At 38.4% G+C, this 26,294-nt stretch overlaps 1 protein-coding gene across 1 annotated transcript; it reads right to left on the minus strand.

The window, feature by feature from the left end:
* Positions 1-359: 359 nt before the first annotated feature.
* Positions 360-25,985, minus strand: CFAP53 (cilia and flagella associated protein 53). Its single transcript, XM_054583821.1, has 5 exons — positions 25,930-25,985; positions 12,163-12,381; positions 7,172-7,388; positions 3,098-3,200; positions 360-588 (listed from the first exon to the last, which is right to left on the minus strand). The coding sequence occupies exons 2-5, from the start codon at positions 12,271-12,273 to the stop codon at positions 360-362; spliced, it is 660 nt and encodes a 219-aa protein (XP_054439796.1). The 5' UTR covers positions 12,274-12,381; positions 25,930-25,985.
* Positions 25,986-26,294: the final 309 nt, after the last annotated feature.

Raw genomic sequence — 26,294 nt, forward strand, 5'->3', positions numbered from 1 at the left:
TGAGTAGCTGATTATCTCAGCTCTGCCGGCAAAAATGCCCTGTTAATATTGTGAATTGTGTCTGTGAGAGAGAAGAGAAAGGAGGCAAGAGGAAAGGGGAATATGGAAAGACAGATAATAGAAAGTGTAGCTCTTAATAAATGACCAAGAATGGAGTTATGAGGGTAAGTTAGGAAAATAACTGTGATATGAAATAGACTATTCAGATTTGTCAGTCTGTGAAATCTAAAGAAGAAACAAAATTATGTATCATGCAAACTCAGAGGAAAAAAATTTATCCATGAGTTCAAAGGAACATATACTAAGCATACAGTAATTAAAAATATTGAAAGACTTGAAAAAAGTTGGCATTTACAAAACTATGGTGGAAGCTGCATAGGGCAGGCCCTCCGCATGGGGTGGACGTTTCGCAGCAGCACAGGATGGGTACGCAGGAGCTCCTGGATCTTCTCCTGGCAGATCTTGTCTGCTGCCATCCCGGCCTCTACCTCTCTGCGCTCCTCCTCCTTCTCTGCCTCCCGGGACTGCTGCTGGTGGGAGATTTGCATCTGAAGTTGCTGCTGGTACTCCCGGGCTAAGTCGGAGCGCCTAAGGTATTAGAAATGTCATAGCAATAAAATGGTAAAAGCAAGCATTTGGATGTAGGGCATTGCCATGAAAATAAAATGGGTGTAGTCAAATTAAAATTCTCATTAAAATCAGTGTGAATGGGAAAGAAACAGATGACAAACTCAATGTGTTCATTGCACAATAATTAAGATAATCTTAGATAACATATCAATTTTAGGGAAGGAAAATTTCAAAATATTTACTGTGATGTGGAGAGTCTGGGCCTCTTTCCATCCCCTCTCTCACTCCTCTCCAAGGGCTGGTAACCTGGGAACAGGCTGGTCTGCCAGTTTTCCACTCTGCTCCCTAGCAAGGGGCTGGGCTCCCACGTCTGGCGACTATGTGGGTCAGTTTGCCTCATTCTGTTCGGGATTAACTAGACAACTTTCTCCATACATATGCAACATTTTAATTATATAAGCTATATCTTAAAATTTATAGTGTGATTTTTTTATTGTTGTAAAAAAACATGTAATGTAAAATTTACCATCTTAACCATTTTTAAGGGTAGTGTTCAATAGTGTTAAGAATGAGTATATTCACCTTGTTGTGAAATAGATCCCTAGGACTTTTTCATCTTGAAAATCTGAAACTCTATACCCACCAAGCAATTAAAACTCACCTTCTCCCCTTCCCCCAGCTCCTAGTAACCACCATTCTGTTTGCTGCCTCTGTGAATTTGACTATTCTAGGTATCTCATATAAGTAGAATCATACAGTGTTTATAATTTGGTGACTGGCTTATTCCATTTGGCATAATTTCCTTGAGGTTCATCCATGTTAAAGTCCTTCGTTTTTAAGGCATAATAATATCCCATATGCTACATATTATATATACACATATACATAATAATATACATATGCTACAATTTATCTATTCACCTGCTAATGGACATTTAGACTATTTCCACCTCTTGGCTATTGTGGATAGCGCTGCTATGAACATAGCCATGCAAATATCTCTTCAGGTTCTAGCTTTTAATTATTTTGGATATATACCATAAGTGAGATTGCTGGATCATACAGTGGACAAAAAAGAAGTTCTATAGAAAGTAACTTCACTGGGTGATCTGATCAAGAATTCCTAAATGAGTAGTCATGCCCAGGCATAGAAGTTAACACACCTTTGAAATAAGCATAACCACCCTGAAGAACACACATAATCTTTGTTAACTATCCTGTAATCCTTGCTTTCTCCCACCTTCAGGTAATCTGTACCTTCCCCTTTTTATTCCAAATGCATAAAAGAAACTGTGAAACTGTCATTCTATAGCATTTGAGATCTTGCTTCCTGGCATCTGCCATCAGTTTTGGCTCAATTAAAGTCTTATACAAATTCTCTACAGGTTTGAATTTTCTTACATCAACAATATGATAGTTCTATTATTACTTTTTTAAGAAAATTTCATACTGTTATCCACAGCAGTTGTACCATTTTACAATTTATAAGCCACATTTTAAATATCAGCTTTTATTAGAAATAAAGATTATAGAATGTATGTGTCTCTGTGGCAGATGCTATTTTCAGGGGTTTTGTCATGAGATTGGGGGGTGGGGAGGGTGGAATCCTCTTGTTATTTCACTAGGATTTAGGATTGGTGCCTGTTTTAAAAAGTTTGTCTCCACCCTGACCGGTGTGGCTCAATTGACTGGGCATCATCCTGCAAACCAAAATGCCACCAGTTGATTCCCAGTCAGGGCCTGCACCCGCCCTGCTCCATCGGGGCACAGGCAGAAGCCCAAAAGCAATCAATTGACATTTCTCTCCCTCTCTTTCTCCCTCCCTTCTCTTCTCTCTAAAATAAAATAAATTTTTTTAAAAGGTTGTTTCTAATTTATATTATCTTTTAAGATGTTCATCCAGTTCAATACCCAGTGTATATAATCAGAATGTACACAATAATAATAGAATTTAAACTTACCAGGATGGTTGGTACTTATTTTAATATGAAATTCTGTAAAGTGATTTGAGTTTTTAGGACAAATGTGATATAGCCATGTGTCACTTAACAGTGGGAAGATATGAAAAATGTATCATTAGCTGATTTCATTGTTGTGAAAATATCACAGAGTGCATTTATACAAACCTAGATGGTATAGCCTACTATATAGGCCTGGTGTTTGTGTATCAGACATACCTAAATATAGAAAAGGAACAGTAGAAACAAAGTATACAGTGTTTTTATCCACCTGGCAACATGGTAGTTTTGTGTACGCCAGCCTCACCACAAATGTGAGTAATGAGTTGTGCTACAAAGTTACCACAACTAGGACATCCCTAGATGATGGGACTTTTTCAGCTGTTATAATCTCACGGGACCACCGTCACACATGCAGTCTGTTGTCGCCAGAAAGGCTACATAGCACATAACTGTACTGAGGTAAAATAATGTCAGTAATGCAAGAATTAGAGCACATTGTCCTCGATGTCAAAAATCTCCCTTTTCTCTTTAGGTAGTAAATAATAATAAAGAAAACAAAACTATACCTTGCAAAATTCTCCTTCTCTTCACGGTTAAGCTCTTTAAGACCTTTGCTTATGTGTTCCTGTTCCAGAGCACGTTCTTCTTGTTCTTTTGCTTTTCGTTGCACTACAAAAGACAAAAGCAATTTTTGTCAATTACTATTTCAGACAAGGCTTGCTAATATCTTTCTGGGTATTGGTGTCATATTTGTTTTAGAAAGGCAAAGCTCACAAGCACTGGGCTGGATCTTAGATCAATAAGCTTCAGTGGGCATCTCCACTGAGGAAAGAACAGGGTTTAGGCTCCTATGTGCTGCAATCTACACAGAGTTCCTTTTAATCATTTTCTGTTGAGACTCTGTGATCAGCCTTTTCCAAACCAGATTACCACTGTTACTACAGTGCTCACCTTTCTCTTCTTGAGGACAGTAGTTCTAGTGCCACTTATGTTAATGTGAGATTTTATTAATTACAAAATAAATGTTGAAAAAAGTCTTAGTATAAAAGACTTTTATAAATTAAATTTAAAAAAACTGAAGCATTCCAGTAGAAAAAAAATGACAAAGAAAACAAGCTGAGTTCATAACAGAATAAATACAACTGGGCTATATACATTTGAAATGTATATATCTTCCCCAAATCCACTTATAGAAATTTGTCTTAAACAATCATTTAGAAGCAAAAAAAACCCCCCACCCATTTACAGAGCTTTTAGGACAAATGTAATACAGTCATCGGTTGCCAAATGATGGAAACCTGAAATGCTGAAGTAGTAGTGTAAAGACTCAACACAATCTCAAGATCTAATAGTTGTGTTTTCCTAAAATAAATTATAGTCCACTTGTATAATAGATTTCTAGGCAGCATTACAAATCTTATAATTGAAGAAAACTGACCTGGAAAATATTAATGATAAATAGAAAATACAGACTATAAAACAATATATAAAACATGATCCTCATTTGTGAGGGGAAATTATATACATAGTAAAAGTACTGAAAGGAAATACATGAAGTTGTGACTAGTAGCTATTCCTGGGTTGTTGGAATTATGGTTGATTTTGTTTCCTTGTTTATAAATGGTCTCAAATACTTAAATTTTATGTTTTCTCAATAATTTCTGAAATATTATCATGGGTGAAAACAAAAATCTTTTTAGCTTATTAGCTTTCTTCTCATTTCCTAAAACTCCATCTAATACTAACTTAACAATTTTCAACTGCTGTTGTAATGTCTGGAGAGGAGTATTAATCAACAGAACCAAGATGAGCTTTCTCTTGCAAGGACAACTAGTGTGAAGTCTATGGCACCCTAACAGTAATATATCCATCTACTGCCTATGGTTCATTGGGCTGGACATGGAATGGTGGAAACCTGAAGTAGCAGGTCATCCTCGCTACAAATATTTCCTTTTGTAACCGAGCACTGTTTGAGGCTCAAGGAATACAATGGTGTACTAAGACATGAGCAAGACACCGTGAGAGGCCCAGAAAGAGGACTTATTATGAATTGGGTGACACACAGGACCTCTCCAGGAATGACATTTGCGCTTTCTTGAAGGACGCCCAGAATTTCTCAAGATCAAAAGCATCAAAGGCAGAGAAAACTACCTAAGCAAAGGTATGCAGGGAGGAAGGTATGGAGACTTCTGCAGAAAGAAAAGGGGGATAGGTAAAAGGGAGGAGGGGGAAGGTGGGTGTCTTTTCTCTGCCTTCTAACTCTTCTTCATAATCACTAAGGTACACAGACCATTCAGAGGACACACTGTTCCTTCTACCTTGAGAACATCTCCCCTATGACTGCTCAGAGTGTGCTGGGATATAAAACTTTCCATACAGTAAATTCAAACAGTATATTCATACTGTATATAGTCACAATTAGATAACATCTACAAGGGAGGGATCTTGCCTTTCCTTTTTACATCCCTTCTAGTATTTTATACATAATACCTACTTAAAGAATATTTTGGTTATTACTTAAATTGAATTATAATTTGATTCAATTAAAACATAATTATAGGAGACTTCTGATAAAAATGGAGGCATAAGTAGTTACACTTCACTTTCTTGAACAACCAAAAGAAAGACAACAAATTTAAAAACAAAAGATAACCAGAACTGCCAGCAAATTGAACTGCATGGAAGTCAGACAACCAAGGATCTAAAGAAGAAACATTCATCCAAACAGGTAGGAAGGGTGGAGATGGGCAGCTGGGGCGGAGAGGACATGGGGCAAGGCAGCGGCTGGAGGACCGGGCGGTCCCACATTTGTGTGTGGATAAACTGGGAGGAACAGCTGGGGAGCAAGACAGACTGTGCAATACAGGGTTCCGGTGCAGGAAAAGAAAGCCTCAGAACCTCTGGCTATAAAAACCTGTGGGGGATACGGCAGCGGGAGAAACTCCCAGCGTCACAGGCGAGTTCACTGGAGAGGCCCACAGGGTTCCAGAACATTCACAAACCCACCCACCTGGACAACAGCACTAGGAGGGCCCTACTTGCTCACGGGTAGCCGGGGAAGTGAGTGAAAGCCGGCCGAGAGCCGAGCAAGCAGCATTGTTCCCTCCCTGACCCCTCCCCCACATGCAGCTCCACAATGCAGCAAAGTGGGTTGCCCCGCCCTGGTGAACGCCTAAGGCTCTGCCCCCTCCGACACAACGGGTGCACTGAGACAAAGAAACATGGCCCAAATGAAAGAACAGGTCAAAGCTCCAAAAATAGAACTAAGCGAGGAGGAGAGAGCCAACCTGTCCTATGCACCGTTCAAAACACTGGTAATCAGGATGCTCACAGAAATAGTTGAGTATGCTTTCAGAATGGAGGAAAAAGTGAAGGCTATGCAAAGTGAAGTGAAGAAAATATGCAGGGAACCAACAGCGAAGGGAAGGAGACCGGGGCTCAAATCAACTCTCTGGAGCAGAAGGAAGAGATGCATATTCAACCAGAACAGAATAAAGAAACAAGAATTCAAAGAAAATGAAGAGAGGCTTAGGAACCTCTGGGACAACTTTAAACATTCCAACGACTGAATCACAGGGGTGCCAGAAGGAGAAGAGGAAGAGCAAGAAATTGAAAACTTATTTGAAAAAATAATGAAGGAGAACTCCCTCAATCTGGCCAAGGAAATAGACTTCCCAGAGATCCAGGAAGCTCGGAGAGTCCCAAAGAGGTTGGATTGAAGGAAGCACACACCGAGGCACATCATAATTACACTACCCAAGATTAAAGATAAGGAGAGAATCTTAAAAGCAGTAAGAGGAAAGGAGACAGGTACCTCCAAAGGAGTTCCCATGAGACTATCAGCTGATTTCTCCAAAGAAACCTTGCAGGCAACAAGAGGCTGGAAAGAAGTATTCCAAGTCATGAAAGCCAAGGACCTACAGCCAAGATTACTCTATCCAGCAAAGCTATCATTTAGAGTGGAAGGGAAGCTAAAGTGCTTCCCAGATAAGGTCAAGTTACAGGAGTTCATCGTCACCAAGCCCTTATTATATGAAATGGTAAAGGGACTTATCTAAGAAAAAGAAGGTCACAACTATGACTGGTAAAATGACAACAAACTCACAACTATCAACGACTGAACCTAAAACAAAAACAAAAACAAAACAAACTAAGGAAACAACTAGAAGAGGAACAGAGTCACAGAAATGGAGATCGGGGCGGGGAGAGAATGGGGGAAAACGTACAGGGAATAAGAAGCGTACATAGTAGGTACAAAATAGCAGGGGGAGGTTAAGAATAGTATAGGAAATGGAGAAGCAAAAAAACTTACATGTATGACCTATGAACATGAATTAAGGGGTTATAGGGAAATGCTGGTGGGAGAAGGGTTTAGGGCAGAGGGGGATAAACAGGATGAAAGAAATGGAACAACTAATAGCATAGTCAATAAAATATACCTAAAAAACAAAATTATAAATTTATGTTTCAATATAAATATACTGAATATTTATTGATATTTATTTATTATTCATTTAAAAATATTTATTTTTCAACACAAATATATGAATATTGAAAAATAAATATAAATAATAAAGTCATTACTTTAACTTGAATTTACTAAGGCTCACTTAAAACATAACTATAATTTATTTCCTTACACTTTTCTTGAACTTGAAGTTTTCTTGTACACATGACCTCATTCAAAAGTTGTTTCCTTGCCTCTTTTTCAAGTTTTAGCTGCTTGTCCTTCTCAGCCAACTTCTTTGCCTTCTCTTCCTCTAACAATCTGTCCAATTCTTTCTCCTGAGCATTTTCTTCCTCACGTCGCTGTGTCAAATATTGATGATATATCTTCTGTTCTCTTCTTATATCTTCCTACACAACATAAAAATTACCACATGTTGTTAAAACTTTTAGGAATGATAATGATATTGAGGGCATTTAAAACAATCTTTCACAGCTACAACCTCAATGTTAAAACTACTACTGAAATATTTATAGATGAAATATTATGTCGGGGGCTTATTCCAAAATATCTAGGAGTGGTGGGGTGGGTGTGTAGAGGTAAAAATGAAACAAGAATGACCATTAGCTGATGCTTGTTGAAACAAGTAAGAAACACATGGGGTTCTTTGCACTATTCTTTGTATCTATTTGAAATGTTTTAAAATATATTGCTAAATAAGTTGATCCAAATACTATCCCAAAATGTTTTTCAAAGCAGTTCCAAAGTACTTTGCAATTATACAGGTTTATTTTCATTTATTTTAATTTAGGTAGATGAAATCTTAACCTAATAAACCAAATAAGTCACTACTACTGTTATAGCACTGTCTCTGACAAGAAGATGAGTCAGTCACCTGATACTTTATAATAACAATTCTCAATCTCAGCTACACTTTGAAATCACCTGAGGAGCTTTAAAAAGTGCTAAGGGCTGAGTCTCACCTCCAAAGTTTCCTATCTAATGGATAGTGTTTAAGTTCTCCAGGTGATTTTAATGTGCAGCTAAAGTTGTCAACTAGGCTTTATAGCAAATACATTTCAGTTGACTTCTCTGTCTTTCAGGGTTTTATATTTGTGCTGTTCCATTCAATCTCTGATCTGATCTCTTTTGAAAATATAGATCTGAGGTAGGACTAGCAAGGCCTGAGGGTATAGCTGGACTATCACAATGGCTTGTATATATAGTCTCATTCTACTTAGGAACGAATTTAACACAAGAAAAGCAAAACTTACACTCTTAAAACTAAAAAACATTGCAATAAATCAAAGAGGACCTAAATAAATGAAAAGACATCCTATGTTCATGAATCAGTAGACAATATTGTTAATATGTTAATTGTCCCCAAAATGGTCTAGAGATTCAAAACAATTTCTATCAAAATCCCAATTGTCTTCTTTACAGAAATTGATAAATGGATCCTAAATTCATATGAAAATGAGAGGGAGTCAGAACAGTCAAAACAATTTGAAAGATAAAAACAAAGATGAAGGATTTGCATTTCCTGATTTCAAACTTACTACAGTGATAAAGACATAAACATGTGTTACAGCATAAGGATGGACATATAAATAATGGAATAGAAGTGAAAGTCCAGAAATAAACCCTCACATTTACTGTTAATTGAGTTTTGACAAGAGTGCCAAGACAATTGCAAAGGGAAAAAGGAGTGTCATCAAGAAATGGTGCTGGGACAACAGGATATCCACATGCAAAAGAATGAAGTTGGGCCTCTACCTCACACCACATACAAACTTAAACTCAAAATGGACCAAAGTCTTGAGGGGAAAAGCTAAAACTATATAACTAATGAGAAAACATAGGACCACATCTTTGTGACCTGGGTTAGAAACAGTTTTTTAGAGATGACAGCTAAAGCAACAAAAGAAAATATAAATTGGATTTTATCAAAATTAAAAACTTTGGTACAATTGTTCACCATCAAGAAAGTGCAATGAGGAAAAATATTTACAAACCACTTATGTAAGGGAATTTGTAGGACCTATAAAGAATCCTTACAACTCAATAATGAAAAGACAAATAATCCAATTAAATATTGGACAAATGACTTGAATAAACTTCTTTAAGAAGTCTATACAATAGACTTCAAATAGATTTTTCCAAGAAAGATACACAAATGACCAATAAGCATAGAAAAAGGGACTCAACATTATTAATCTTTAGGGAAATGCAAATCAAAATCACATATCATAAAATGACATACCACTTCAGACAGCCTAGGATGGTTTTTTAAAAAAGGCAAACAATAAGTATTAATGAGCATGTAAAGAAATCAGAACCCTCGTAAACTGAGGGTTTAAACTAGCAAGTGAGAGTGCAAAATGGTGAAGCCACTTTGGAAAATAATGCGGCAATTACTCAAAAGCTTAAACATAAGAGTTACCCTAGGGCTCAGTAATTCTACTCCTAGTTATGTGCCCAAAAGAAACAAAAACATATGTATGTCCAAACAAAGACTAACACATGAATGTTAACAGTAACACTATTCATAATAGCCAAAAAGTAGAGACAACTCAAATATCAATCAACTGACAAATGAATAAACAAAATGTGGTATATCCATACAACGGAATATTCTTCAGCCATATAAAGGAATGAAGTACTCATACATGGTACGACACGGATAAACCTTGAAAACATTATGCTAAGTGAAAGAAGACAGTCAAGCCCCAGCTGGTGTGGCTTAGTGGACTGAGTGCCAGCCTACAAACCAAAAGGTAACCAGTTTGATTCCCATTCAGGGCACAAGCCTGGGTTGCAGCAGCCAATGAAGGTATCTCTTGAACATTGATATTTCTCTCCTTCTTTCTCCCTTCCTTCCCTTCTCTCTAAAAATACATAAATAATATCTTTTTAAAAATGATTGAAAGAAGCCAAATGGTCACATCACATATGATTTCATGATGCTTGCAATATTGTGAATAATTTGTAGTAAGAAATATATATTTGGTGTTTGTTCCCATTTCTGACATAGAGCTCCTAAAACCCTTATGATCTCCTAAGAGTGAAAAAGGTGTCGTATGTTAGTGACGTGACTTTTGGACAGCACCTAAGGTTGGGGGCTGGTTCAGGGGAAGCAACCATGTGATTAGAAGGTTAGAACTCTAGTCCCAACCCCCTGATATCCAGAGAGGGGAGAGGGGCTGAAAGTTGAATCAATCACCACCAGCCGATGATTTAATCAACTGTGCCTATGTAATGAAGCCTCCATAAAAATCCAAAAAGAGAGGGTTTGGAGGGCTTCCAGGTCGGGGAACCAGACCACTTTCATGTTCCACCATGCCAGGTCCCAAACAATGGGAGGATGAAAACTCCTTTGTCTAGAACCTGTAATACCTCTTCCTTTGGGTTGATCTATATCCTTTAATATCCTTTGTAACAAACCGATAATTTAGTGAGTAAATGGGTTTCCTGTGTTCTGCACACTACTTGAGAAAACTAATCAAGCCCAAGGAGGGGGTTGTGGAAACCTCTGATTTATAGCCAGTTGGTCAGGTAACAACCTGAACTCGCAATTGGCATCTTGAGTTGTTGGAAGCGCCAATTTGCAGCTCATAGTCAGAAACACAGTTAACAACCTGGGCTTGCAACTGGTGCCTGAAATAGAGGCCGGTCTTGTAGAACTGAGCCCTTTACCTGTGCAATCTGATGCCTGATGCTATCTCTGAGTAAATAGTGTCAGAAGTGAGTTGAAATTGTAGGACACCCAGCTGATGTCCCGAGCGTTGCTTGGAAAACCCCCAACCTCCTCATAGGAAATTAGGTTCAGAACCCTTAATGCTCCACATCATGTGTCATCAGGGAAGCACAAATCAAAACAACGAGATAGATTTACACGTCTGTTAGACTGGCCAAAATCTAGAACACTGGCAACACCAAATGCTGATAAAAATGTGGAACAATAGGAGCTCTCATTCACTGCTGGAGCAATAGGAGCCTGCAAAATGGTACAGACACTTTGGAAGACTGTTTGGCAGTTTCCTACAAAACTGAACACATTTTTACTATATGATCCAGCAATAGCTCACTTTGTATTTACCCAAGTTAAAAATTTATGTCCACACAAAAACCTATGCATGAATGTGTACAGCAGCTTTGATCACAATCACCAAAACTCAAAAGCAGCCGAGGACGTCCTTCCATAGGTGAATAATGGATGAATAACTGTAGTCCATATGTACAATGGATTATTATTCAGTGCTAAAAAGATATGCGCTACCAAGCCATGAAAAAACATGGAGGAAATTTAAATGCATACTACTTACTGATATAAGCCAATCTAAAAAGGCTACCTACTGTATGAATCCAACTATATGAGATTCTGGAAAAGGTAAAACTATGGAGATAGTATTAGGCCAGTGGAACAACTCTGTGTGACAGTGTCATGGTAGACACATGTCATTATGCATTTGTCCAAATCCATAGAATATACTGCAGCAAAAGTGAACCTCAATGTAAACTATGGACTTTGGGTGATAATGATACCATGTAGGTTAATCAATTGTAATGAATGCACCACTCTGGTGGGGGATATTGATAACTGGGGAGGCTTTGCATTTGTGGGGGTAGGAAGCTCTAGGAAATTTCTGTATCTTCTGCTCAATTTTTCTGTGAGTTTAAAACCACTCTATAAAATAGTCTATAAAAAAATAGTACTATAGGGAAAGCATGACACCCTTAAGAGTTTAATATAAATTTCAAAGGAACAGAAAACTAAATAAATACTGGAGTGCTTTTCTTTACTCTCCTTGCCTGACAAAACTGGACATACCCTCCAAGGTCCAACTCAGATCACTTTCTCAGGGACGTCCTCCCCAACCTCAAGTCGTGCTTAGTCATTCCTCCTCCTGTGATCCCATCCAGCTATCCCAAAATTCAGTCGGCATCTGAATAACGTGATGGATCTTGTTAAAACACAGATTTCTTACCCCTGCCAGGATCTGGAGTTATAGATTCTGATTCTGGTACCTACAAATTTTTATTTCTCACATTCTCCAAGGAAGCTGATGCCACACTTAGAGCAGCACTGTTATGTTCATTCTACAGGTGGCTAGCTCCTGTAAGATTGAGAGGTCAACAAGGAACCTCATCCAACACATATTAGACACTGAATAAATGTCTTACTCTTTTTTGCTTCTTTGTATCAGCCTCTTCCTGTAAGTCTTGCAAGGCCCTTTGCACAAGCCTCATGTCCAAGTCCTGCTCTTCTTTATATTCCTGTTGAATATGTTCCATCTTCTCTTGGAGGGCTTTTTGCAAAGTGATCCTGATTTCCTGTTTTGTCTTCTGTTTCTTTAGCTTCTCCTGCTCATCTTCAAGTTTCACCTGAGCTTTGTCATTTTCCTAAGGTAAAACAATAATGAAAATAATGCCTCAGTACAGTTGGACAAAACAAATTAATGCATTGCATTTAGGAAATGAGAAAGAAAGGTTTCTTGGAAATATACACACCTGGAGTTAGAGGGACTATAAGAAATAAAGCTCACCTTTTCATTGCTCAGTCAGCAGTAAGGCTTTGCAAAATTGATGTGTGTGTAATTATAAAGTAATAAGTAGTTATCAAGTTCAAAATTCAGAAAAGCATGAAGAGAAACCACCATTAAACCTAGTACCCATCACTCAGGACCACTCTCAACATTTCAGTGTATGGCCTTCTAGACTGTACTCGTCTATGCACATCTGCAATTCTAGATTTGGGTACATTATTAAACAGCAGTAAGAATCCAAAAAACAAAAATGTGCACATTGGCTAAATACACAAAACTACATTTTAAACATTTTGTTCTTTGAAAGTATTACTCCATTCCTCTCCCCTCCGCCCCCATCCCCCAGCTTTCTGACCCTCCTCTCTAACTTGACTGCATGGCCAATCAAGCCGTTTTAACTGGGGCACCAATGCTGTTGGGCATTATGGGTTCGGTAGAAAATTTAGGTGCAGTGTCATGGAGGCACTAGTCTTCCTGCCAGAGGCAGTGGAACTCTGCTGGGGGGACAAGTACTTGCCCAGCTGGGACAGGAGATGATGCAGCAATAGTGAGAATGGGATATAAACACCAGTTTGACATGATTTAACCAAGATTCACAGCAGCCATGATTAGTGTTTTGGGAGAGGAGAGTTATATATACTACACTTTTCCTTTAACGCCATGAGCAGTAAATCCAACTGAATTGTAAGGGTCAAATTTGATAATCTAAGTGAAAATACTCTGCAGTATCTAAGGAAAAGCAATGGATATCAAACATGAAATACAGGGGAATAGCAGGCCACACTTTTTAAAAATAAGCTTGACCACAACAGGAGGAAGCAGTCAGCCAAATCCAGACTGTAAGATAGGAAGGGATGGGATGGGGAAACTGCCCGAGCTTAAGAGGCCTCAAAGTAGTTTGCCATGTTTTGGTTTCACCAGGATAGTTCTAGTCTTACACCTGTTGTGCCAGTTTAATGAATGTATTGTACCCCTTTTGATCTGAAATGAATAATACACAGTCACTCTTTCTAAAACAGACTTATAACAACCATATTTGGATTCTGATTTAAATATCAAATAAATTAGACAATGATGGAAACTTGATGCTGACTTTAGATGATAAAAATGAATCATTATTAATATTTTTAGGTCTGACATTGGCATTGTATAAGAAAATGTCCTGAATTATGTTGTTGAGATGTACAAGGGGGGAATGAGATGTCTGCGATTTGTTTTAAAACAAAAAAAAAAGAGGGGATGGGAAGGACAGAGGAAACCAATATGGCAAAATGTAAGAGCCACTGAAACTGGGGGACAGGTACATAGAGGTTCATTATACTCTCCACTTCCAAGCATTTAAAAATGCTCATAATAAAACATTTTAGCCCTGGCTTGTGTGGTTCAGTGGACTGAGTGCTGGCCTGTGAACCAAAGGTTGCTGGTTAGATTCCCAGTCAGGACACATGCCTGGGTTGCAGGCCAGGTCCCTGGTTCGTGGTGTGCAAAAGACAACAACCAATTTGATGTATCTCTCACACATCAATATTTCTCTCACTTTCTCCCTCCCTTCCCCTCTCTAAAAATAAATAAAACCTTTAACATACATTTTAAAAGGTCAAATTTACATAACATTCTCAAAATCACAACAAAATAGTGATAAAGAACATATCAGTGGCTGCCAAGAGTTAGGCTTACAAGAGGTTATAACTATAAAGGAGAAGCTGGAAGGAGTTTCTTTGGGTAATGGAACAGTTCTGTGTCCCAATTTTGAGAGTGGTTACATAAATCTATCTACAGGATAAAATTTCATAGAGCTATTCCCCTTCCCCAGAAGAAAGCATGTAAAAACTGGTGAAATACAAAGGTCATAACTCAGTTAAATAAGGAATAACTTTAGCTGTGCATACACACATGTATATACATATATATAAATATATACATGCACACACATAAAGGGGTAGGCAAAAGGAGGTTTACAGTTGTGAGTACTAAAAACAGAGTGTATGCTTGTATTATTATTTATTAATTATTGTATTATTTATTGTATTATTACATAATATTATATTATGTAAACCTACATACACGCATACAGGAATGTTTGGTTATATTAGGATACACAGGAATGCTCTACAATTTTTTGTAAATTCTTGTGAGCCTAAGATTATTCCCTAAAAATTTTTTTAAATGTTTTGTTTTTTAAATTTTTACTTATTGACTTTTTGAGAGAGAGATTTGTCGTTTCACTTATTTATGCATTCATTGGTTGATTCTTGTATGTGCCCGAAGCAGGGGTCAAACCTACAACTTTGGTGCATTGGGTCAACTCTCTAACCAACTGAGCTACTCAACCAGGGTTCAAGAAAAAGTTTTTAAAGAAATTTAGAAATATATAGCTAGGTGTGGTATAATGAAAATAAATATTTGGTTTTCGTCCCTGGTTCCTGGCTCACAGCTCCTACAACCTTTGGAATCCCTAAAGTGGTAAGACTACCTTTTGCATCCTGAGATGACTGGTGGCTTGAGCTTCATGATGGGGGCTGATAACCAGAAAGACCAAACCATGCAATTAGAGGTTTGAAACTTGAGCTCTACCCTTTGACCTCCAGGATGCAGAGAGGGGCCAGAGATGAAGGTCAATCAACAGTGGCCAATGATCTAATAAGTTATGCCAAAAATAATGAGATCTCCATAAAAAAAGAAAAACAACCCAAATGATGGGATTCGGAGAGCTTCTGGATTGGTGAACACATCAAGGTGTTAGGAACATGTTGTGTCCAGAGGGCATGGAAGCTCTGTGTACCAACCCCATACCTGGCTCTCTGCATCTCTTCCATTCAGCTGTTCCTGAGTTATATCCTTTACAATAAACCAGTAATGGTAAATAGATCATTTTCCTGAGTTCTCTGAATTATTTTAGTGAATTATCAAGGCTGAGAGGAAGTCATGAGAACCTCTGACTTTGTACCCAAGTTGGACAGAAGTATAAGTAACCTGGGGACCTTCTCCTTGTGACTGGCAGTTTTGTGGGAATGCGCCCTTAAACCTGTTGAGTCTGACACTAACACTCGATAGTGTCAGAATTGCATCAAATTGTAGGATACCTAGTTGATGCCCACATGGAATCAGGGAATTGTTTGATGTGAGGAAAAAAATCACATATTTGGTGTCAAAAGTGTTGAGTAAAAATGGCTCACTAGGTATCTTATACCAGAGGATGGGTCTATGAGGCAGTTTGGGGGCCACCATTTTTATCTTCTTAGAGAAACGAAGTTAGTTAGACATCAACTAAACACTTAGAAGAAGAAGAAGAAGAAGAAGAAGAAGACAGAGAAGAAGAGGAAGAGGAAGAGGGAGGAGGAGGAGGAGGAGGGGGAGGAGAGGAGGAGAAGGAGACGGAGACGGAGACAGATGAAGACGAAGATGAAGAAGAAGGAGAAGGAGAAGAAGGAGAAAACCATCTGAAACCCAGAGAAAGCTTCTAGCTTACTGACTTTTTTTAATGGTTCCAAATTTCAAAACTTGGGATTTCCCAGGAAAATAATACTTTTTCCCTAAATTTATTGGTAATAAAGTATCAGTTGTTGAAATCTTTATATACATATAAAATCACTACTTTTTCAAGTGCTTTCACACATTTTCAGTGGAAGCTCTAATTTCTATACCGTACAGCAGTGATTTTCAACGTATTTCATCTCATGGTACACATAAACTAAAATTCTACAGCACACCAAATATATATTTTTTACTGATCTGACAAAAAATATATATAATTCTGATTCATTCACACCAGATGGCTATTGTTGTGTTGACTGTTGTTTGTTTGTTTGTTTTGACAGTCTAAGGGAAAAGAGGTCAGTGCTTCTGACTATATAGTCAGGTGTTGTAGGTTTTAAAAATTCTTGCAGCACACGGGTTGAAAATCATTGCAGTAGGGGCAGCAGTCTTGCTGGAATAAAATTATTGATGTTGGCAGCAAGAGGGTTACAGTAGCTGTCTTACAGCACCTCTTCAGAAGATTTGGAAACTGTCAATTTACATATCAAAGAACAGGGGATGTTGCCAAATTGTCCCCAGTCCTCCAAAGCACTGCCAATGATTATCCCATTTCATCCTCCCCCCAAGAAAACAAATGCCTCTTGCCTGATTTTTCAGATAAAGAAACTGAGACACAGTAATTCAGTAACTTGCCCTATGCAATAGGATAGCTGGGTCTTGAAACCCAAGGCTCCTACCATGTTGCCCTGTGAACCAGCCCAGGCCATTAGGCAAACTGTACAGTAACGGGACTGCAAACTGCATCCTATACCCACTGAGTTATCATCCCATGAGAGGCATTTTAAAAGGCCCACCACAAGGCGCGCCTCCTCTTCCTTCCGTTGCTGCGCTGCCTGCCTCTGCGCCTGGATGGCGGTGATCTGAGCATTCAGCCCCAAGCGTGTGTTCTCCACTAGCTCTTTCTGTCTCCTCGCCTCTTCAGCGTCTCGCTTCTCCTTGGCTAATCGGTCTTCCTCCCAGAGCTTTGAGAACATCTGCTCTTCCACCAGTTTTTGTCTTTTCAGCTCCTTATTAAATTCAACCTGTGCTTTCCGCTCCTCGCACACCTTCTTCTGATGGATACAAAACAATTCAGCACGGAGCTCTTCGCAGCGTTCCCTGAAAGGAGAATTTTAAAAAGACAAAACCAAGTCTTCCATGAGACACTACTTTACTCGGGCACTTGTCTGCACAGATACTGAAGAAAAAGTAAAAGATGTCGATGTAGGCCATCCGAGCAGAGAAAATATGTGAGGGAACAGCAGGGGTATAGGTACCATGATGTCACAGCCAAAATACTGGCACTAGGTCAGACAGTGCAGGCTTTGAAACCTAGTTTTGACATTTCCTCTGTGACCTTGAATCAAACACTTGACCTATCTGAGCCTGTTTTTTTTGAATCTGCAAAAGAGCTGTCTTTTAAGGTTCTGGTAAGGGTAAGATAAGGGATGCAAATGTAAAAGCCTGGTGAATGAATAATAAGAGTTCGATAAATGGTAACTATGATTACTACTGGGGAGGAATTAGAAGAGAGGTGGGTCCCTGCAATGTTAGGAGTGGATGAGGCTTTGGTAGGAAGAGACCCCACATGCACATCCAAGGAAAGATGCAAGGGGAGAGTCAGCATATCACGGCAGAGCTTCCCCATCGCCCTGGGACTCCTGGCAGGGCACACATCCACAGAGGGGGTTCCTGCCAGAGTGGCCTTTCCACACCCAGGCTTACCATTCAAGATGGTAATACGTCACCATTCAAGAAGAAACGCTCTCTCCATAAGTGTTTTAACCTCATCCTTTCTTTCAGCCTTGGTCATTCAAATTTCTTCAAAAGTTCTTCATTGAGCCCTCTGATATTCAACAATGTCTACATTTTAGAATTACTGAGGGATACTTTAAAAATCCCACTCCCCACTTCTTCCCACCCCTATTCCCAGACCAGACTAGTTAAATCAGAATATCCAGGGGTAGGACACCGGTCTGCACTGTTTCAGAGCATGCAGGAAGTTCTGGCATGCAGCCAAGTCATAAGACCCTCCACTTAAAGGCAATGTTTATAAATATCAAATCTTCCTGGTTTCTAAATCAAATTCAGCACCAAGAAGCTGAAGTTGGAGAATGGGCTCAATAAAGAATTTTTGATGAAATTTTAATCTCTAAGGCCAAAAGAAAGAATGAGGCCTAAACTCTCATTGCAAGAGTGGTCAATACCTCACAAATGGACATTTATCAAATATTGTTGAATACTGGTCACCATTTGATGAGGATTTGTCTCATTTCCCTAACTAAACTGGATTCACTTTGAGTGCTGGAACTTAGGACTATATTTAATGAATATACCCCATACTACATACCCAATGACCAATAATTAATTGTTGGTTCAACTGATATATAGTCATGCTTGTTAGCAACGTTAATGATTACCAGCAGTTACCTAAGGCTTGAAAAGATAACAGAAGCTGAAATTACTAGGTTATCAAGCAAAACAAAACACTTTAACATTGAAAAATGAATTCATTTGTCAGAAATCATCAGTGAAGTTCTATCAGAATTGACCATGATAATTTATTAAACTCTTTCCCAATCCTATGATTCATGCCATAAGAAAGTTATTCAATTAAAACATATCTAAAACAACAACGAGCTACCTACCACCTCACCCCAGTCAGAATGGCTATCATCAATAAATCAACAAACAACAAGTGCTGGCGAGGTTGTGGAGAAAAGAGCCCTTGCACACTGTGCGTAGGAATGTGGATTGGTACATCCACTACGGAAAACAGTGCAAAGATTTCTCAAAAAAAATAAAAATGGAACTGCGTTATGACCAAGCAATTCCACTTTTGGGTATATATCCAAAGAAATCCAAAACACTGATTTGAAAGAATATATGCACCTCTATGTTCATTGCAACATTATTTACAACAGCCTGGCTATGGAAGCAACCCAAGTGTCCATGAACAGATAAGTGGATAAAAAAGAGGGTACAAATATATACAATGGAATATCACTTGACCATAACAAAAAATGAAATCTTAACATTTGTGACAGAATAGATGGTCTCAAAGGTATTATGCTCAGTGAAATAAGTCAGACAGAGGAAGACAAATAACCATATGATTTCACTTATATGTGGAATCTAAACAACAAAATTAAAAAACAAACAAAACTGAAAGAGACTTACAGACACAGGGAACAGACTGATGGTTGCCAGAGAGGATGGGCCTTGGGAGACTGGGTAAAAAAGGTGAATAGATTAAGAAGTAAAAATTGGAAGTTACAAAATAGTCATGGGGATGTAAAGTATAGCATAGGGAATAAATCAGTAATATTGCAATAACTATGTATGGTGCCAGGTGGGTACTTGAAATATTGGGGGGATCATTTTGTAAAGTATATGGTTGTCTAACCACTGTGTTATACATCTGAAACTAACACAAAATAATATTAAATATAAACTCTGACTGAAAAATAAAATTTTTTATTTTTTAAAATAATAAAGAATAAAAATCTGAAACTTAAGAATAAGTATGCCTTATGATATTTTTGCTTTTAAGGAAAATAAGTTCCTTCTACCTAAATACAAAACTAATATATGTTCACTGCAGAAAGATATGAAGACACTAAAAATACTCCCACTACCAAGAAATAACTGCTATTAGCATATTAGTATTTCTTTCCAATCTTATGTACATGCACTTTTATGAGAATTGGTGTCATTTAGTATAACTATACATCTATATCAATATCTCCTTGTACCTTAATTTTTCTACCTAGTATTATATTAGAAATATTTCCTCCCTGACCAGTGCTGCTCAGTTGGTTGTGCATCATCCCACGAAGCAAAAGGTTCCTGGTTCCATTCCCAGTCAGGGCACATGCCTGGGTTGCAGGTTCAGTCCCCGGTTGAGACACGTATGAGAAGCAACTGATTGATGTTTCTCTCTCACATCGATGTTTCTCTCCCTCTCTTTCTCCTTTTCTTCCCCCTCTTTAAAAATAAATAAATAAAATTTCAAAAAAAGAACTGTTTTCTTCAGAGGATGGTGGTTGGGTAGAGGTGGGCAAAGGGGAAAACAGTGGGGACAACGGTAATAGGATAAACAATAAAAAATAAATTAAAAAAAGAAGAAACTAAAAAAATTTTCTCATGAAACAGTCTTTGTTTTTCTTTTTTTAAATGTATTTTATTGATTATTCTATTACAGTTGTTCCATTTCTTTCTCCCCTTTATTCTCCTCCATCCTGTACCTATCCTCCTACCAGCACTCCCCCCACCCCTAGTTCATGTCCATGGGTCATACATGTAAGTTTTTTTGCTTCTCCATTTCCTATACTATTCTTAACCTCCCCCTGCTATTTTGTATCTACTATGTACGCTTCTTATCCCTGTACGTTTTCCCCCATTCTCTCCCCACCCCCTCCCCTCTGATCTCCATTTCTGTGACTCTGTTCCTCTTCTAGTTGTTTCCTTAGTTTGTTTTGTTTTTGTTTTTGTTTTAGGTTCAGTCGTTGATAGTTGTGAGTTTGTTGTCATTTTACCAGTCATAGTTGTGACCTTCTTTTTCTTAGATAAGTCCCTTTACCATTTCATATAATAAGGGCTTGGTGACGATGAACTCCTGTAACTTGACCTTATCTGGGAAGCACTTTAGCTTCCCTTCCACTCTAAATGATAGCTTTGCTGGATAGAGTAATCTTGGCTGTAGGTCCTTGGCTTTCATGACTTGGAATACTTCTTTCCAGCCTCTTGTTGCTTGCAAGGTTTCTTTGGAGAAATCAGCTGATAGTCTCATGGGAACTCCTTTGGAGGTACCTGTCTCCTTTCCTCTTACTGCTTTTAAGATTCTCTCCTTATCTTTAATCTTGGGTAGTGTAATTATGATGTGCCTCGGTGTGTGCTTCCTTCGGTCCACCTCTTTGGGACTCTCTGAGCTTCCTGGATCTCCGGGAAGTCTATTTCCTTGGCCAGATCGAGGGAGTTCTCCTTCATTATTTTTTCAAATAAGTTTTCAATTTCTTGCTCTTCCTCTTCTCCTTCTGGCACCCCTGTGATTCAGTCGTTGGAATGTTTAAAGTTGTCCCAGAGGTTCCTAAGCCTCTCTTCATTTTCTTTGAATTCTTGTTTCTTTATTCTGTTCTGGTTGAATATGCATCTCTTCCTTCTGCTCCAGAGAGTTGATTTGAGCCCCGGTCTCCTTCCCTTCGCTGTTGGTTCCCTGCATATTTTCTTCACTTCACTTTGCATAGCCTTCACTTTTTCCTCCATTCTGAAAGCATACTCAACTATTTCTGTGAGCATCCTGATTACCAGTGTTTTGAACTGTGCGTACAACAGGTTGGCTCTCTCCTCCTCGCTTAGTTCTATTTTTGGAGCTTTGATCTGTTCTTTCATTTGGGCCATGTTTCTTTGTCTCAGTGCACCCGTTGTGTCGGAGGGGGCAGAGCCTTAGGCATTCACCAGGGCGGGGCAACCCACTTTGCTGCATTGTGGAGCTGCATGTGGGGGAGGGGTCAGGGAGGGAACAATGCTGCTTGCTCGGCTCTCGGCCGGCTTTCACTCACTTCCCCGGCTACCCGTGAGCAAATAGGGCCCTCCTAGTGCTGTTGTCCAGGTGGGTGGGTTTGTGAATGTTCTGGAACCCTGTGGGCCTCTCCAGTGAACTCGCCTGTGACGCTGGGAGTTTCTCCCGCTGCCGTATCCCCCACAGGTTTTTATAGCCAGAGGTTCTGAGGCTTTCTTTTCCTGCACCGGAACCCTGTATTGCACAGTCTGTCTTGCTCCCCAGCTGTTCCTCCCAGTTTATCTGCACACAAATGTGGGACCGCCCGGTCCTCCAGCCGCTGCCTTGCCCCATGTCCTCTCCGCCCCAGCTGCCCATCTCCACCCTTCCTACTGGTTTGAATGAATGTTTCTTCTTTAGATCCTTGGTTGTCTGACTTCCATGCAGTTCAATTTGCTGGCAGTTCTGGTTATCTTTTGTTTTTAAATTTGTTTTCTTTCTTTTGGTTGTAGTAGGAGGCGAAGTGTATCTAACCTACACCTCTGTCTTGGCTGGAAGTCCTCATGAAATATTCTTAAAAATAATTCCTAATTTCAAAAACTTATTAGTTTACTAAGCTGTGTAATATAGGCTGGAACCTAGGAACATATCACAATTTATTGATACATTTCCTTATTTGATGAATATATAGGTTACTTCTTTAAAAAAAGTTATTTATTGATTTTAGAGAGAGAGAACAGAAGGGAGAGAGAGACAATGATTTGTTGTTTCACTTATTTATGTATTCATTGGTTAATTCTTTTATATGCCTTGTCCAGGGATTGAACCTGCAACATTGGTATATTGGGATGACTTCAACCAACTGAACTAGCCAGCCAGAGCCATATCGGTTACTTCTGACTTCTATTATAATATTGCAATGAATATTCTTAAATGTACCACTTTCTGCTTATCTCTGATGATTTCCTTAAGGTAATTTCCTTCCTTAATGTAAAATCAGAGCACAAAAATGTTAAGACAGTTGATGATGCATGCTGCTAAAAAAGCCTGAAATAAGACTGTATGAAGGTGCCCATATCAAGTATTTCTTTAGATCAGTAGGTCTTCACACCTTTTTCATTATGTATCTCTTTCAGTAAAAAAATTCTAAGTACCCACAAATACGATTATTATTTATAAACTGTATGCAGTTGTTGTTTTAACATAAATTATTAAATATATGCAAAAAATTAAAATTAAAAAGAGATGAGATAAAAAATAAACATCAAATATTTTCTCCCTACATTCTAATGATTCACCTTTTCACTTGACCTTAGGGACCCTTGAGGGATATTCTCTCATCTACAGATAGGTAAAATATAGCTATCTATTTTAATGATAATAATCATTGACAAAAAAAGAAAACTTTTTGTTTGTGAGTGCTTTACATGGTACTCTCACACAAAAAATCTTACTTCATCCTCATGAGTATCTTATAACTTAGACGAAACAGCAAGTATTATCCCCATTTTTGAGTCCCAAGCCACACAACCTGCAGCAGTAATATTAGCAACAGTTATTGAGTTTTTATTTGCCAGGCATTCTTTTAAGCACTTTATATATACATGGATTCTTATAATCTTTATAACAACCAATGTTGCAGTGAACATTACTGTAAGTTCATTTGCATCATTATCATCATCCCCAGTTTACAGATAAGTAAAAGGAGGCACAAAGCAGTTGAGCACCTTAGGTAGGTTCATATATCCCATAAGTGGTAAGCATGGGAGTGAAAACCTGTCAGGCTGGCCCTGGAGTTTGGGTTCTTCGGTACTTCATGATATCACCTCCGCCAGTAATTAAAAGGGACAAGGCTACCCTCAAGAGTTCTGACCATGCATCTTAGGGTATTTGTTTAACAAAAAACACCCCAAAGCAAAACAAAGCCAAAAACTGTGTACAATTACATGTCTGGGGTCCAATCAGTAATTGTGTATAAGAATAGGACATTAAAAAGAAAATCACAATGTGCCAAAAGCATGGCCCATAAAAGACATATTGATAAATTAGATTTCATCAAATTTAAAATCTCTCTGTGAAACACCCGATTGAGAGAATAAAAAACAAGCTACATATTAGGTAAAAATATTTCCAAACCACATATCCAACACAAAGGACTCATATCCTGAAGGCATAAAGAACTCTCAAAACTTAATAGCTAATCCAATTAGAAAATGGGCAAAAGACATAAAGAGACATTTCACCAAAGAGGATGATATACAGATGGCAAATAAGCTCATGAACAGTTGTTCAACATCACCATCCCATGGGGAACTATATGAATAGTCCACTGAAATTCACTTGCCAGTGTCCCCTTTGTCCCTCACAGCATCTTCTCCTCCAGCAGCCAGTAGGGAGTGTCTGAGTCCTACCAAGGACAGGAGACGAGGTTAAACTTCAGAAAGTCCAGAAAATCCAAGTCTACTCCTGTTTTGCTTAGTAGAAGCTTGAAGACCTGGTAAAATTTATATCTGTGGAGCTCAAATTAATCATCTGCAAGATGTGGAGCAGCAAGTCCCTTCTGATCATATGCACTATTGCTCTGGTTTTCTTCACTGGCCTTCTTGAGCAGCTCCCCAAGCCCAGGAACTTCCCATTACCTCTAGTTTTGGCAGTCTAATTTACTTTGTTAACAGCCGTATCTGCAATTTGTATGCACTACTCACTGCAATAGCTTACTTCTCCTTTGGGCCTCTGCCAGGAGGATTTAGGGCAGTCTATGTAATTCAAAACAACTTCATGGCAGAGAAGGAGAGGAGATGGGAAAAGCTTTATCTCTGAACCATATGTTGTGGTCCCTCCACATGCTTGGTTTTGCTTCTTTCTCACCTTCAGAGACCTTCAGAGATTTCTCACCTATTCAAATTTTGTGTATTATGAAAAATGAACTCTTGTATTCCTCCTGTATTCCACCATATTTTAAACTCAGAGTTTACATTGTACTTTATCTTGGACCATTCTCTTCCTGATCTAGAGTAAAACTATATACAAACTGTCCCACTCATACTCAGTGACCTGATAGCCTAAGTGACATTTGTTTTTTGTTAAGCCACTCAATAATAATACCAATTCTTCTCATATACTTCCCAAAAAATGGAATAAAAGAGAACACTTCCAAAGTCATTTACAAGAGGAGCATTACCCTGGCACCAAAGCCAGACATGGACGCTACAAGAAAAGAAAATTACAGGCCAATATCCCTGATGAACACAGATGTAAAAATTCTCAATAAAATACTAGCAAGCTGAACTTAAGAGCACATTAAAAGGATTATACACCTGATCAAGAGGGATTTATCCCTGGGAAGCAAGAATGATTCAACAAAGGCAAATCAATAAATGTGATAGCCGCTTTAACAGGATAAAGGATAAAAATTATATGATAATCTCAACAGATGTAGAAAAAGCATTTGACAAATTCATGATAAAAAACTTTCAACTTATTAGGTATAGACAGAATGTAGCTCAACACAATAAGGCCATATATGACAGTTCTTCAGTGATCATCATATTCAACAGTGGAAAGCTGAAGTCTTGTCTTCTAAAATCAGGAAGAAAACAAGGGTGCCCACTCTTCCCACTTTTTTTCAGCATAGTAACTGCATGAATGAACCTGGAGGATATTACACTAAGTGAAACAAACCAGACAGAGAAAGACAAATAGTATATAACCTCACAGGTGGAATCTAAAAAAATAAGGAAGTTGAACATATAGAAATGGAGAGCAGCATGCTGGTTCCCAGGGAATAGGGGTAAGGGAAAAGGGAAGATGTTGATGAAAGAATACAACCTTTCATATATAAGATGAATAAGTTCTGGGGAAGTTCTACTGTACCATATGGTGACTATAGACAATAATACTGTGTTGTATACTGGAAATTTGTTGAGTAAATCTTAAGTGTTACTAACACAAAACAAAACAAAAACCCTCAGTGCCTGCATTATGCAATGATGTGTATATAATTACCAAGACTTAAAAATACAACTACTGGCTATACCCTCTTAAGGCTATGCTTTACTATTAATTAGCATTCCTAAATCTTTTTAAGTTTTATTTATTTTTTTATCTTCACCTGAAGACATTTTTTCATTGTGTTAGAGAGAGTGGAAGGGCGGGGGTTGGGGGGTGAGGGGAGAGAGAGACATCAATGTGAGACAGAAACATTGATTGGCTCATATGTGCCCCAACAAGGGACTGAATCCAAAACCTGGGCATGTGCTCTGACTGGGAATCGAACCGGCAATCTTTTGGTCTATGGGATGATGCTCCAACCAACTGAGCCACCCTGACCAGGGCGCCTAAATCCTTTTTAATGCACAGATTCTGTGTGTGTTTTTCTGACATCATTACCTGAATTGCTGGTCTAGTTTTTCAGCCACAAAATCTTGTCTCTCTTTTTCTTTCTTCTCCTTTAATAATCTTATTTTCTCTTTCATTCTATCTTTTCTCTCCTCAATTGTTTCTTCTTTCAACTGCATTTCAGTGAAATACTTATTTTCTTCTGATGCTAGAAGTTCACGGAGCCTGAAACAAAATGACAAAAAACAAAACAAAACGAAAACTGTGATGCTACATGATTTTTATTTTGTTAAATTTGATTTCAGAAGTTAATGTTTAATCATAAATTGTGTAAGAATAAAGAGATAAAGGGAATGGTCAAGTCAAGGAACATGTATAAAGGATCCATGGACAAAGATAACGGGTGGGGAGGGGTG

The sequence above is a fragment of the Pteronotus mesoamericanus genome, unplaced genomic scaffold (genome assembly GCF_021234165.1).
Source record: "Pteronotus mesoamericanus isolate MK-2021 breed Mesoamerican mustached bat unplaced genomic scaffold, CSHL_Meso_final contig_74, whole genome shotgun sequence".
Lineage (NCBI taxonomy): Eukaryota > Metazoa > Chordata > Mammalia > Chiroptera > Mormoopidae > Pteronotus > Pteronotus mesoamericanus.

What these genes read in the sequence shown, in the direction of transcription:
- CFAP53 (XM_054583821.1), bottom strand. Translation starts at nt 12,273, where the DNA reads ATGGAACATATTCAACAGGAATATAAAGAAGAGCAGGACTTGGACATG. An exon ending in ATACAAAGAAGCAAAAAAGA is followed by an intron (nt 7,389 to 12,162) that starts GTAAGACATTTA and finishes TATGTTGTGTAG; the next exon opens with GAAGATATAAGAAGAGAACA. An exon ending in ACTTCAAGTTCAAGAAAAGT is followed by an intron (nt 3,201 to 7,171) that starts GTAAGGAAATAA and finishes TGTCTTTTGTAG; the next exon opens with TGCAACGAAAAGCAAAAGAA.